Below are 15,646 nucleotides of genomic sequence, written 5' to 3' on the forward strand. Positions count from 1 at the left end.
TAATACCAATAAGTTTGTAGAATTTACGCTCACTCTTGAGCACTAGTGTAAAAAATGTGTGGAGAGTCTGTTACAGTCATTGATTTTTTTTCATTTAAAAGAGTTTTTATAAGTATATTAAATTAAGCCGATTGTTGACCATATTGTGTATTATACGCCGTGACTCGCCTATTTCATAACAGTTTCTTACCCGAAACCGTTAGAGACTTAAGACTTAAATCTCAGACTGAAACTTAACTTAGCCTAATGCTGGAATTTAGGTGAACTAGAGTATTAACCAATTTTTTACTTCTGAGGCACTTTCTCAAGGCCCCTGGGGCTAATTACAAGTGTACTATTGCTATCGAGTAAGTATCATGTAAGTATCTCATTTTCAAACCACGGCTGAACTGTGGTGTTTGAAGTGCTAAACAAGTACCACATCGTTTTTATCTGTGTGACGCGAAACAGCTTATTACTGGTTATAAATACGAAAACTGTATAAATGCGTGTCTATTAGATTATATTACCGAATAGTTTTTTTTATTTGCCACAACAAATGGTAATCACCCAGGGTTATCCTAGAGACAATTCACACTGGCTCACTAGCACTGTTTTTACATGTCACTTACACTTAAATTGCTAATGCTGTTATTTCACAAGAATTATTACGCTTCAGGTATCCTGAATGCCCGCTGAAGCACTTTTAAGTTGCATGTAGTAGAAGTAGTTTTAATACGTTATTCCATTTGAACTGAATATTTACCAAGCTTTACGTTAAAACATATAAATATTTAAATGTAAAACTTATGATGCTATTTGCATCTAATAATATTTCATTTGACTGAAATATTGCTTACAAATTATATTAAGTTGTAAATAATATTTAAACTTGCCAACAAAGCTTACTGTGTTTATCTGCTTTTCAAAACACTCAGTAAAGTTATGCTTTTCACGTATGAACACATATCACAACATATGCTTTCACACATATCACAACAATAGGTTGTGATATGTGTGAGTACGCTTTAAAAGTTTTTGATGATGGAAAGATATGAAAAGAACCTTCCTTAATAAAAGAAAGCAGCATATTCGTCATAATGTTTCCATGAGTATGAGGCTATTAAGGATGTTGTTGAATTGGGGTGTATGTATTATGTCTGGTAAAATGCAAAAATAAGCTATATTTGTGGAAGAATCAGGCAGTAAAATCAATAACTGCTGTAGATACACATTAAGAAATTATTGCTTCTTTTAGCCCCAGTTAAGGCTAACTAGACATCTTCTCTAAGATGTTAGTCAACTGGAAAAACACTAAACATAATGAGCAAAATTTTTAGACAAGCAATCAACATGAAAAATGATTTCAACTCAATTGTCTTGTACTATTTTCAGTGATGCCCTTCGGTGTAAACCAAAACTGTAATCAAAAATCTTCTTGGACCAAATTTGTTGCAAATGTAAAGTACATGTAGAGCGAAGTGAACACAGGATGAAAGTTTTTCTACAATATGTTATTTTTCTTAGAGGTATATGTTTATAAACCTTGGGAAACCTGGAAGGTTTTTCTAAACCTTGAAGGAATGGAGGCTGATTGATTTAGGCTCAGTATAATCTAGTACTGGTTGGGATTAGTGTAATGTTTTAGGATTTTGAGGATTGACATAATTTTTGTCTATCATCTTGATACTTGTTAGTATGAATATGTCACCTAAACGAATATTTGTACATTTGCAGCTTTAATAGTTCAGCGATTATACTACAATATATTGGAGGTTTTTATTTTTTGTGCATGATCAAAAACTTAGTTTTACTGGCCATGTACTACTTACATATAACTGCAATAACATTTTATACGCTTTTGGTTTTAAGTGAAAAATATTTTGCATTCAAATGTTACTTCTATTGTTCCAGGTGTTAGATGTTATTTAAACACATCCTACAGCGACTGTTTAAAGCTACTCTTACAGCCATGTCTAAATTTAATGTTGTATTTGTACTTGGCGGTCCAGGGGCTGGCAAAGGAACGCAGTGTCAGAAAATAGTGGAGGTAAGAACTGGTCTCCACATCTACACTTGGCTAGTACCTTTATAATTTCTAACAGGATATACAGTTTATGATTGTTTTGAAATCTTAAATTTCTAACGTACAATGTATGATTGCAGCAAATGTTTGACTTCACACTGAAAGTTTTTTTTATAGGATGTTCAAAGCTTTCTCAAAATATTGCATTTTCATAAATGCAAGCGGGGAGCTGGCGAAAATCAAAAATAAGATAGAAAATAATAACCTACCGTAAAACCTCTATTTGAATGCCATTGCGCACTTATTTTTCAACCTTTCCGCTATAGTGGTGGTCAAATAGAGGTGGCATTCAAACAGAGACAGGCGTTGTATTTTTCGAATAGCTCGTCAAAATTTCGGGAAGATATATTTAACCCTTTAATGGGTGAAACGAATGTCACCTCTATTTTGCAGTTTCCTTTGGGCGGAGCGTCATTAACCCTTTTGGATGCAATAAATCTTTCTGACCTCCAATTTCTCGAGAAGTAGCTCTACCAGGCTTGAGTTTTACAATTGATTGAGCATCAAGAATCGCGTGAAAAAAAGTAATTTCAAACTAACTAAAAGCCTCATATGTGAATCATCTTTGATGCTTAAATTTGAACCTTCATATTTCTTCGAAGGAGTTTGGTTATGTCCACCTTTCCGCTGGGGATCTTCTTCGAGCTGAGAGGGCCAAAGAAGGAGAGCTTGCGGAGATGATTGAAGGTCACATTAGAAATGGAACGATCGTACCTGTAGAGGTTACATGCCAGCTATTGCGTAGGGTATGACTAATGTTTATCGAGTAAGATCATATGGTGGAGACCTGCTCATGTCTGTCAAGTTAGATGTAATGCTTGGAAATGTTCGTCAAAATCATGCAAATATGAAGCAAGTTGAGCGGCTCAGTCTTTTACATTCTCTGTTCATGGCCGAGTGAAGGTAAACCAGAATATCAGTATGATAGAGTCTATGTAGAGCGTGCTTCACACAGAATTTTACTCCTCTCATAATCAATGTAAACATCGATGAACTCGGACAGCAAATCTGTGCACAGTTATAACATATAAATGCTAAATTAAAATGAAAAACACTCTAAACGGTTACTAACAGTAAAATTGATATTCACATAGATAGCACCAGCGTATCTGAAAAAATATCTTTGTCTGAAGGTTTTATAGCTCGGTTTGATGAATAATATTGCTGTTCACTTGCTTACCAGTCGAACACTCCATCTCCACAATGTGAATATAAATCTTGGTTGTGAATGCTAAGTATTATCTGAAAATGAGTTATTGTAATGGTTTCACCTACGCAAATTCTGGTATTATAAGCAGTTTGAAGATTAGCACTTGATCTATGCAGTCGTAGGAAAGACACCACATAGGTGTATGTGGAGATAACTAGACTCATAGATCTATGTAATACAGATTACCGTAAAAACTCTATTTGAACGCCACTATGACATTTTTTTTATCTTTACGAGCCCATAAGCGATCAGTAAAATCTTTCTCACATAATGGTACTAATAATGACTCGGTTACATCAAGAACACTTACTTCCTTTGTTGTTGCTGTTCGTATCAAAGTCCATTTTTTAATTCCAATGCGTTACGGTCTTTCATTAAAACTTTGAAAGCAACACCATAGAAATGATTAATAACTCTATCAAATTAATAGTATTTCTTTGTTTAACGCGGTCCTGATACTTTGGCATATATTAAAAACCGTAAATAACATTTATGATGGAATCTGTAGTACTATTTTGAGGCTAAAACTTCTGCTTAGTACGCATGTGCAAAATTAAGGTTTCTCTTTATTTACGCGAAATGTGTATTCTAAATGGCAATGTGTAAATGTTTTGCTCTGATAAAACAGTGTTTGGGTGCTAAGTTAGCCAACTAGTATTGACTAGTTCAGCAGTGCAGAAAGAGTGTAAGCAACAATCAGAACGCGACTGGCCGAGCAAACAATGCAAATATTTTTGTTTCAAAAATGTGAATCTTTGTTTCTGCATGTATAATTATTAGTATGGTTCGTTTATGTCACTTGTTCTTGAATATATATTTGTAGCATTTGATAGATTATTATTATATATATCATAAATTTGCAGATTTGTAGCATATTATTTGACAGCATCATTGCAGTTATCTAAACTCTGCTTACGATGGATTCACGCTTATAACTCCTCATCTATCTTATAACTCCTCATCTATCTTATAACTCCTCATCTATCTTATAACTCCTCATCTATCTTATAACTCCTCATCTATCTTATAACTCCTCATCTATCTTATAACTCCTCATCTATCTTATAACTCCTCATCTATCTTATAACTCCTCATCTATCTTATAACTCCTCATCTATCTTATAACTCCTCATCTATGTTATAACTCCTCATCTATCTTATAACTCCTCATCTATCTTATAACTCCTCATCTATCTTATAACTCCTCATCTATCTTATAACTCCTCATCTATCTTATAACTCCTCATCTATCTTATAACTCCTCATCTATCTTATAACTCTTCATCTATCTTATAACTCCTCATCTATCTTATAACTCCTCATCTATTTTATAACTCCTCATCTATCTTATAACTCCTCATCTATCTTATAACTCTTCATCTATCTTATAACTCCTCATCTATCTTATAACTCTTCATCTATCTTATAACTCCTCATCTATCTTATAACTCCTCATCTATCTTATAACTCCTCATCTATCTTATAACTCCTCATCTATCTTATAACTCCTCATCTATCTTATAACTCCTCATCTATGTTATAACTCCTCATCTATCTTATAACTCCTCATCTATCTTATAACTCCTCATCTATCTTATAACCCCTCATCTATCTTATAACCCCTCATCTATCTTATAACTCCTCATCTATCTTATAACTCCTCATCTATCTTATAACTCCTCATCTATCTTATAACTCCTCATCTATCTTATAACTCCTCATCTATCTTATAACTCCTCATCTATCTTATAACTCCTCATCTATCTTATAACTCCTCATCTATCTTATAACTCCTCATCTATCTTATAACTCCTCATCTATCTTATAACTCCTCATCTATCTTATAACTCCTCATCTATCTTATAACTCCTCATCTATCTTATAACTCCTCATCTATCTTATAACTCCTCATCTATCTTATAACTCCTCATCTATCTTATAACTCCTCATCTATCTTATAACTCCTCATCTATCTTATAACTCCTCATCTATCTTATAACTCCTCATCTATCTTATAACTCCTCATCTATCTTATAACTCCTCATCTATCTTATAACTCCTCATCTATCTTATAACTCCTCATCTATCTTATAACTCCTCATCTATCTTATAACTCCTCATCTATCTTATAACTCCTCATCTATCTTATAACTCCTCATCTATCTTATAACTCCTCATCTATCTTATAACTCCTCATCTATCTTATAACTCCTCATCTATCTTATAACTCCTCATCTATTTTATAACTCCTCATCTATCTTATAACTCCTCATCTATCTTATAACTCTTCATCTATCTTATAACTCCTCATCTATCTTATAACTCCTCATCTATCGCACATAAAAATTCAGTTTTGGCTGCAAACATATCAATGAGCGCGATGAGTTTTTATGCAACATTATTAAATATAATTATAAAATAAAAGTGTGCCTTTTCAAGTTTCGATGACGATTTAAAAAGTTGAAAGCTCCAACGAATTGCAACGCAGGCTGCAAGATCGTCATAAGTTAATTGCAAGCAATAGATATTAATTGGTAGAGCAATATATGAATATAGGGTCAAGTGGGGTAAGTACACCATCGAATAGAGGTAATTCAACTTCTCAGTCTTACTGCTTTGCTTAAACTAAATATTTGAGTCTAATATTTGTCATTGTGAAACTCCAGAATGTTCTGAGCAAGAATATCAGCACTAAAAGACTGTTAGTTAAATATCATTGCTTTATATGAAGCGCTAAAAAATGTGTGTCTAGGTGGTGCATTTACCCCATATACAGGGGTAAGCGCACCACCTAGCCTTCTTTGCCATTGTTATGCATTGGTTGACAAACAGAGGCAAATGCACTAAATTGCTGATATTGAAATTATATAAAATTCAATAGAAATGAAAAAAAAAGTTTTTTTGAGCTTGTACCGCACCACTGAAATGTTGATCGTATTGAACATTAAAATTTTAAAAATTAGCAATTCTATACCATTGCAATTCAAGTGACCAGTTTTACTTAAGTGAACCGCAAATTTGACCTAGACTAACTCAAAAGTATAACAAAAAAGACTATAGAGATTGGAGAACTTGAAATGAGATTGAACTGTCTCTTTTGATGGAGAACTACATGTTTGCCGGGTGGTGCACTTGCCCTGCCCTTGTTATATATTAAGGTGCACATAGATTAATGTTAATGTGTACTACATAGGTGCACTTGCCCCTGTCTCTAAAATTATCAGGGGCAAGTGCACCACCCCAGTTAAAATAATACAAAATTATTTGTTTGGATTAAAACAAGAAAAAAAGTATTCTATGGACAGACACCAGTTACACTCAATAGTTAGCCAAAACAAATATCCACTAAAATGAAAGTTATAAAATTATCAGTGAACAGCTCTAAATTTAAAGCCAACTACTTAAATAGTGCATTTACGTTTTTGTTGCTCACTTCACAAAAAATTTGAAATCCAGAATGCAGGGACTATAGCTTCCTGAGGAGGATCATGGGTAATAGTCCTGCAACTCATAGACAGTTATGCAGGGATTGGCTGATAAAATATCAACAGCTGGTGCACTTGCCCCAATGGTGCACTTACCCCACTTGACTATACTCAGCTTTTTAATACATATATTTATTTAGAGATCTATGACCAGTTGAAAGTAAGTTATAGGAGATTTGTTCCATTCAAAGAAGGTTTGTGTCGCTCGCCCAAAGAAGAGTGAAAAATATTGGCGAAATTCGCCCATAAAAATTATGAAAACATTTAGCAAAAAAGTACAACGCCACCCTTTATTTGAATGTCACCTCTAATAGGGTGCCAATCTAGTTGACGGGTTAAAAAATAGAGCACTATAGCGTTCAAATAGAAGTTTTACGGTAGATAAAGATTAGATACCAGAATACATACAGGTAGTCCTCCCTTATCTACGGACTCGCTTAATGCCGACTCGGAGTTAACATGGCTTATTAAAAATTATCAAGAATATGTTTTGCATGCTAGCAAGTCAAACGGCGATGTTTGCCATGAATTCGTTTTTATGCACATACAGTGTCGGGTGTTAGATTAATACCTCTCACTTAGGTACATACAGTGTCGGGTGTTAGGTTAATACCACCCACTTAGGTACATACAGTGTCGGGTGTTAGGTTAATACCTCTCACTTAGGTACATACAGTGTCGGGTGTTAGGTTAATACCACCCACTTAGGTACATACGGTGTCGGGTGTTAGGTTAATACCACCCACTTAGGTACATACGGTGTCGGGTGTTAGGTTAATACCTCTCACTTAGGTACATACGGTGTCGGGTGTTAGGTTAATACCTTCCACTTAGGTACATACTGCGTCAGGTGTTATGGTAATATCTGCCGTAGTTGAAGTACTGTAAAAAATAACCTGTAGTCTTTTTTACTGTACTTCAACCACAAATGCTTGACAAAAAGAGCAATACCAAGAAAATTAACAAAAGTATGTAAAACTGCGTAACAGCCTCCGCAATGTACTCTGGCAGCCTAACATGCGTTTACTTTGCTCATGCAAACACAAAAACTAAATGGGAAAAAAAGGCTAAAACTTTTTCGTTAAAACTAAAAAGGTTAAGTACTTTTTAGAAGTTCAAATTTACTTTTAAAAGAGCTAATAGAAATTAGAAAAAGAAGAAAGGTGCAGTACAGTTCAAATAGCTTAAATGTATGAGATCGGTATCCAAGCAAAAAATTTTCAAGGTAGGACAACTTGTACATTTCACAAGAAGGCAACATTTAAGCTTGGACCTGAGCTTAACCTTGCGTGGAATTATTGTTTCCTTGCTTGTTTAGTTCTGTTAATTATCAAGAGTTAGCAATGGCTCGGCTGTTTGTATGAAGTCTATATGTATGTGACTTAATGACTCGGCTGTTTGTATGAAGTCTATATGTATGTGACTTAATGACTTCTGTTTGTATGAAGTCTATATGTATGTGACTTAATGACTCGGCTGTTTGTATGAAGTCTATATGTATGTGACTTAATGACTTCTGTTTGTATGAAGTCTATATGTATGTGACTTAATGACTCGGCTGTTTGTATGAAGTCTATATGTATGTGACTTAATGACTTCTGCATACATGTTTAGACTAAGTAAAGAACCTGTCAAACGCATGCGGAACGCTTCTACTGTAGCTAAACCGTAAACATCGCTATATAGACATGATTTATGTTAACCTATAGCAGTATAGTATTTTAACCTATAGCAGTATAGTATTTTAACCTATAGCAGTATAGCATTTTAACCTATAGCAGTATAGCATTTTAACCTATAGCAGTATAGTATTTTAACCTATAGCAGTATAGTATTTTAACCTATAGCAGTATAGTATTTTAACCTATAGCAGTATAGCATTTTAACCTATAGCAGTATAGTATTTTAACCTATAGCAGTATAGTATTTTAACCTATAGCAGTATAGTATTTTAACCTATAGCAGTATAGTATTTTAACCCATAGCAGTATAGTATTTTAACCTATAGCAGTATAGTATTTTAACCTATAGCAGTATAGCATTTTAACCTATAGCAGTATAGCATTTTAACCTATAGCAGTATAGTATTTTAACCTATAGCAGTATAGTATTTTAACCTATAGCAGTATAGCATTTTAACCTATAGCATTGTAGTATTTTAACCTATAGCAGTATAGCATTTTAACCTATAGCAGTATAGTATTTTAACCTATAGCAGTATAGTATTTTAACCTATAGCAGTATAGTATTTTAACCTATAGCAGTATAGTATTTTAACCTATAGCAGTATAGTATTTTAACCTATAGCAGTATAGCATTTTAACCTATAGCAGTATAGCATTTTAACCTATAGCAGTATAGTATTTTAACCTATAGCAGTATAGTATTTTAACCTATAGCAGTATAGCATTTTAACCTATAGCATTGTAGTATTTTAACCTATAGCAGTATAGCATTTTAACCTATAGCAGTATAGTATTTTAACCTATAGCAGTATAGTATTTTAACCTATAGCAGTATAGTATTTTAACCTATAGCAGTATATTATTTTAACCTATAGCAGTATAGCATTTTAACCTGTAGCAGTGTAGTATTTTAACCTATATTAGCAGTAGTCAGTGAAACTGGCCTTCAAGAATTCATACCTATTTTTATGTCTCACAGCATCAACTGCTGCTTATAAAATGACGCTTTGAAAAATGTAATTAATAACAATGCTCAAGCATGGAACAGCTTTTTTTAAATTTTTAACAGATCACCAGAAGCAATATTATTGTAAACGCTATTATTGTAAACGCTATTATTGTAAACGCTATTTAGCTCCCGTTTGTAAGAGGCTGAAGCCCGAGAGAAAACTTCCTTAGTGTGGCCATGTGCTTTACTTAAATGTCTTCCTGGTAATTAGGTGTTGGTGGTGGAGATCGTTGCCTATGAGCGTGATAGGGCATGAGCGTTATAGGGCATGGTGTGATAGGGCATGAGCCTGATAGGCCATGAGCGTGATAGGGCATGGTGTGATAGGGCATGGGGTGCTAGGGCATGAGCGTGATAGGCCATGAGCGTGATATGCCATGAGCGTGATAGGCCATGAGGGTGATAGGGCATGGCGTGATAGGGCATTGCGTGAAAGGACATGGGCGTGATAGGGCATGGCGTGTTAGGGCAGGACATGATATGCTGTGAGTGTGATAGGCCATGAGTGTAGTAAGGTAGGCGTGATAGGCCATGAGCGGGATAGGGCAGGGCATGAAAGGCCATGAGCGTCGTGGTAGGCTGTGTTGTAGGACTTACTATCTCATCATTTTCAGGCTATGCAAGAGAGCTGCAAAAATGACTTTCTGATAGATGGCTTCCCTCGCAATGAAGAAAACATGAGTGGATGGCAGAAAGAGATGGACGACAAAGCAGATGTAAAATTTGTTCTTTTTTTTGATTGTCCTGAGGAGGTAAGGGTTTTCCTAAGCTCCATCTGGTCAGATTTTTAGGTGGATCAAGGAAGTTGCACCAAGCACTATCGATCCATGCAACAGGTTGTAACAGGATTTCAACATTTAACTTACTATTAGCTGGGGAAAATGAGTGGTTTGGGAGGAGCCATCTATTAACCCTTTGAGGCAGTTTTGAGTAGACAGGCGGTTCCCCTGATTCTAGACCATGTTAACAACTTTCAATTGACTATGAAAGTGCTTAAAATAGCACAATTCCTTGTCAATTGAGCATAGCTTTGAAGCTTCAGAGGACAAGCTTTCTAGTTTTGTCCATATTTGATTGTTCATTACCAAAAATTTCAATGAGTATGTCATTATCAATTAATGTTCTGTTAGCAGCCACTTTTCATTTCTCTGTCAGTCATTTCTGTAGAACTATTTGTCTAAACTAACACTCCCTACATATTAGATTTAAATGTATTACTTTCATAGCGAACAAAATTGTGTAGTCCTTTGTATCCTTTGTCCCAGAAGTGTATGTAGTCTACGTAAGTAACCCAGAAGTGTATGTAGTCTGCGTACGTAGCCCAGAAGTGTATGTAGTCTACGTATGTAACCCAGAAATGTATGTAGTCTGAGTACGTAACCCAGAAGTGTATGAAGGATCAGGTGAAAATACAAAGGCTTGAAAATGTTAAGCACTATGATATAAGCTAGATCAACTTGGGCTAAACATTACATTGTATGATACAAGCTAGATATTCTTGGGCTAAACATTACAGTGTAATGTAGTGGCTATTGGAATCAGTTGTAGAGTAGTAGCTATAGGAATCAGTTGTAGAGTAGTAGCTATAGGAATCGGTTGTAGAGTAGCAGCTATAGGAATCAGTTGTAGAGTAGTAGCTATAGGAATTAGTTGTAGAGTAGTAGCTATAGGAGTCAGTTGTAGAGTAGTAGCTATAGGAATGAGTTGTAGAGTAGTAGCTATAGGAATCAGTTGTAGAGTAGTGACTATAGGAATCAGTTGCAGAGTAGTAGCTATAGGAATCAGTTGTAGAGTAGTAGCTATAGGAATCAGTTGTAGAGTAGTGGCTATAGGAATCAGTTGTAGAGTAGTAGCTATAGGAATGAGTTGTAGAGTAGTAGCTATAGGAGTCAGTTGTAGAGTAGTAGCTATAGGAATCAGTTGTAGAGTAGTAGCTATAGGAATCAGTTGTAGAGTAGTGGCTATAGGAATCAGTTGTAGAGTAGTAGCTATAGGAATGAGTTGTAGAGTAGTAGCTATAGGAGTCAGTTGTAGAGTAGTAGCTATAGGAATCAGTTGTAGAGTAGTAGTTATAGGAATGAGTTGTAGAGTAGTAGCTATAGGAATCAGTTGTAGAGTAGTAGCTATAGGAGTCAGTTGTAGAGTAGTAGCTATAGGAATCAGTTGTAGATTAGTAGCTATAGGAATCAGTTGTAGAGTAGTGGCTATAGGAATCAGTTGTAGAGTAGTAGCTATAAGAATCAGTTGTAGAGTAGTGACTATAGGAATCAGTTGTAGAGTAGTAGCTATAGGAATCAGTTGTAGAGTAGTGGCTATTGGAATCAGTTGTAGAGTAGTAGCTATAGGAATCAGTTGTAGAGTAGTGGCTATAGGAATCAGTTGTAGAGTAGTAGCTATAGGAATCAGTTGTAGAGTAGTGGCTATAGGAATCAGTTGTAGAGTAGTAGCTATAGGAATCAGTTGTAGAGTAGTGGCTATAGGAATCAGTTGTAGAGTAGTGGCTATAGGAATCAGTTGTAGAGTAGTGGCTATAGGAATCGGTTGTAGAGTAGCAGCTATAGGAATCAGTTGTAGAGTAGTGGCTATAGGAATCAGTTGTAGAGTAGTGGCTATAGGAATCAGTTGTAGAGTAGTGGCTATAGGAATCGGTTGTAGAGTAGCAGCTATAGGAATCGGTTGTAGAGTAGTAGCTATAGGAATCAGTTGTAGAGTAGTGGCTATAGGAATCAGTTGTAGAGTAGTGGCTATAGGAATCAGTTGTAGAGTAGTGGCTATAGGAATCGGTTGTAGAGTAGCAGCTATAGGAATCAGTTGTAGAGTAGTAGCTATAGGATTCAGTTGTAGAGTAGTAGCTATAGGAATCAGTTGTAGAGTAGTGGCTATAGGAATCAGTTGTAGAGTAGTGGCTATTGGAATCAGTTGTAGAGTAGTAGCTATAGGAATCAGTTGTATAGTAGTAGCTATTGGAATCAGTTGTAGAGTAGTAGCTATAGGAATGAGTTGTAGAGTAGTAGCTATAGGAATCAGTTGTAGAGTAGCAGCTATAGGAATGAGTTGTAGAGTAGTGGCTATTGGAATCAGTTGTAGAGTAGTAGCTATAGGAATCAGTTGTATAGTAGTAGCTATTGGAATCAGTTGTAGAGTAGTAGCTATAGGAATGAGTTGTAGAGTAGTAGCTATAGGAATCAGTTGTAGAGTAGCAGCTATAGGAATGAGTTGTAGAGTAGTAGCTATAGGAATCGGTTGTAGAGTAGTGGCTATTGGAATCAGTTGTAGAGTAGTAGCTATAGGAATGAGTTGTAGAGTAGCAGCTATAGGAATGAGTTGTAGAGTAGTAGCTATAGGAATCGGTTGTAGAGTAGTGGCTATAGAAATCAGTTGTAGAGTAGTAGCTATAGGAATCAGTTGTAGAGTAGTAGCTATAGGAATCAGTTGTAGAGTAGTAGCTATTGGAATCAGTTGTTGAGTAGTAGCTATAGGAATCAGTTGTAGAGTAGTGGCTATAGGAATCAGTTGTATAGTAGTAGCTATAGGAATCAGTTGTAGAGTAGTAGCTATAGGAATCAGTTGTAGAGTAGTGACTATAGGAATCAGTTGTAGAGTAGTAGCGATATGAACCAGTTAGGGGTTCATATTCCTATAGATTAGTGGCTCTAGGAATCACTTTTATCGACATTAATTTCAGGAATGCGTGAAGCGATGCATCAAGCGGGGTCTGACTAGTGGTCGCACGGATGATAATGAAGGCAGCACGCGCAAACGGTAAGTAGGCTTTTCATGATACTACCTTATAAAGCCGAAATATTCAAGATTGAGTCTTGCCAGCATCATGCTGAGTAAATCACAAGCATGAAACCCTGTTCTAGAGGGTCTCTATTTTTGTGTATCGCATTTGCTAATCAGCCCTCTTCTACTCTTTGAATTCAGCCTTCTCTTTCCCTAATGAATTATTCAATTCAGTCTCAGCCTATGGATAATTATTACTGGTGGCGAAAGGAAGACAAACGATTCTAGTTTCTTCCATCCTCCATCAGCGGTCTGCGCAGCCACCCAGGTGCAGGACTAATGTTGCGTGTTCGGGTGCAGGACTAATGTTGCGTGTGCATGACTAATGTTGCGTGTGCAGGACTAATGTTGCGTGTGCAGGACTAATGTTCTATGTGCAGGACTAATGTTGCGTGAGCAGGACTATTGTTGCGTGAGCAGGACTAATGTTGCGGGTGCAGGACTAATGTTGCGTGTGCAGGACTAATGTTGCGGGTGCATGACTAATGTTGCGTGTGCAGGACTAATGTTGCGGGTGCAGGACTAATGTTGCGGGTGCAGGACTAATGTTGCGGGTGCACGACTAATGTTGCGGGTGCAGGATTAATGTTGTGTGAGCAGGACTAATGTTGCGGGTGCAGGACTAATGTTGCGGGAGCAGGACTAATGTTGCGTGTGCAGGACTAATGTTGCGGGAGCAGGACTAATGTTGCGTGTGCAGGACTAATGTTGCGGGTGCATGACTAATGTTGCGTGAGCAGGACTAATGTTGCGTGAGCAGGACTAATGTTGCGGGTGCAGGACTAATGTTGCGGGTGCAGGACTAATGTTGCGGGTGCAGGACTAACGTTGCGGGTGCAGGACTAATGTTGCGGGTGCAGGACTAATGTTGCGGGTGCAGGATTAATGTTGTGTGAGCAGGACTAATGTTGCGGGTGCAGGACTAATGTTGCGGGAGCAGGACTAATGTTGCGTGTGCAGGACTAATGTTGCGTGAGCAGGACTAATGTTGCGTGAGCAGGACTAATGTTGCGGGTGCAGGACTAATGTTGCGGGTGCAGGATTAATGTTGCGTGTGCAGGACTAATGTTGCGTGAGCAGGACTAATGTTGCGTGAGCAGGACTAATGTTGCGGGTGCAGGACTAATGTTGCGGGTGCAGGATTAATGTTGCGTGTGCAGGACTAATGTTGCGTGAGCAGGACTAATGTTGCGTGAGCAGGACTAATGTTGCGGGTGCAGGACTAATGTTGCGTGTGCAGGACTAATGTTGCGTGAGCGTAAAAGAATTTGCTTTAATATTGTAAAATTTGAAGCAAAAACATGAAGTGGCTCTAAAAGTGCATTTTGGCTGCAATAGTATGCGTACGTAGATTACAGCTAGGTTCATATGCTTTTCTAAATATGTCTCATGTGGGCTTCATTTCACCGCTCTGTTGCTGATTTCCTATACATCACTAGATGTCTCTATTTTATTACAAACACTTCATACATGCAGCTCCTTTTGTAGCATTGTCACTTATAACACCTCAACAACTAAGATAATAGACCACTACAATTCGCTGGGGCTCGTTCGGAAAATTAACGCTGCTCAAGATGCTGACAAGGTGATGTGATTTTTCATCGTAGCTTAAACATGCCATTAATCTGATTATTTCGTGACTGGTGGGAGCCTGATGCGATGGGAGCCTGATGCGATGGGAGCCTGATGCGATGGGAGCCTGATGCGATGGGAGCCTGATGCGATTTCATTGGCTTAGTTTATGTAAGAGGACATGTATTTACAGGTTGTGAGCTACTTATTCTATTTAAGGTCATATTGTTAAGTGTCATATGTCATAGTGTAACGTGATGCAACGCAGTATGTAGTGACTAAGTACAAGTAGTACAAGTAGTGCTAGTACAGTAATCACCTGAGTATAATGCTCCTTTTTTCATAACACAAAATCTGAAAACCTAAGGAGTGTTGTACATTCAAAAAGGGCAGAATTTCATACTTGAATATTCGTAATCACTAAAGAAATTAAAATGTTTATGTTTTGATGATTCACAGCAGATTTCTTTTATAGGTGTTTATGAAAGTGCGGGAAGTTTTCTCACAACGTTGATGAGATGAGCAAATGTTCTGTCAACATACAACTAACTGACAGTTCCATAGCATATATTAGTTATATTTAATTATTTTCACACTACTTAGTACTCTAATTGTACATTTTAAATATGATTTTAGTGTGACGGCCTGAACAGCTTTTAGCCATTGCCAAACCACTTTATGATCATGAGCTAATTCATATTCATGTATTTTCTATAATCTAGTAAATAAAAAATATGTCTCATGAATTGTATGTAATCAGTATGGATATAAAGATAAGCGTGAATATGAAGGAAAAAATAGGAGAGGAGCACTGAATAAACGCAGTAAATCTCC

The 15,646-nt window shown here is 36.6% G+C and overlaps 2 protein-coding genes across 3 annotated transcripts; one reads left to right on the top strand and one right to left on the bottom strand.

Moving 5' to 3' along the window:
• Positions 1-226: 226 nt before the first annotated feature.
• Positions 227-15,552, top strand: LOC137394821 (UMP-CMP kinase-like). 2 transcript variants are annotated; one of them, XM_068081600.1, is made up of 7 exons: positions 227-347; positions 1,894-2,029; positions 2,668-2,811; positions 10,069-10,206; positions 13,140-13,216; positions 14,729-14,825; positions 15,288-15,552. In XM_068081600.1, exons 2-7 carry the CDS (start codon positions 1,901-1,903, stop codon positions 15,324-15,326), a joined length of 624 nt encoding a protein of 207 aa, XP_067937701.1. In that variant the 5' UTR covers positions 227-347; positions 1,894-1,900; the 3' UTR covers positions 15,327-15,552. The 2 variants fall into 2 exon arrangements, with proteins under 2 accessions (XP_067937701.1, XP_067937693.1); XM_068081592.1 differs by having other exon boundaries at positions 249-358.
• On the bottom strand, positions 10,958-11,890 carry LOC137385292 (uncharacterized; the record flags this gene model as incomplete). Its single annotated transcript, XM_068071736.1, has 1 exon — positions 10,958-11,890. A coding segment is annotated over one exon (933 nt), but the record flags the coding sequence as incomplete, so codon positions are not given.
• Positions 15,553-15,646: the final 94 nt, after the last annotated feature.

Source organism: Watersipora subatra, chromosome 1 (assembly GCF_963576615.1).
Source record: "Watersipora subatra chromosome 1, tzWatSuba1.1, whole genome shotgun sequence".
Classification (NCBI taxonomy): domain Eukaryota; kingdom Metazoa; phylum Bryozoa; class Gymnolaemata; order Cheilostomatida; family Watersiporidae; genus Watersipora; species Watersipora subatra.

Bases quoted from the DNA above. Each gene is read 5' to 3' on its own strand.
- LOC137394821 (XM_068081600.1), top strand. From the start codon at position 1,901: ATGTTATTTAAACACATCCTACAGCGACTGTTTAAAGCTACTCTTACA. The intron at 10,207-13,139 runs GTAAGGGTTTTC...CATTAATTTCAG, and splicing joins TTTTTGATTGTCCTGAGGAG to GAATGCGTGAAGCGATGCAT. The intron at 13,217-14,728 runs GTAAGTAGGCTT...CTCCTTTTGTAG, and splicing joins GAAGGCAGCACGCGCAAACG to CATTGTCACTTATAACACCT.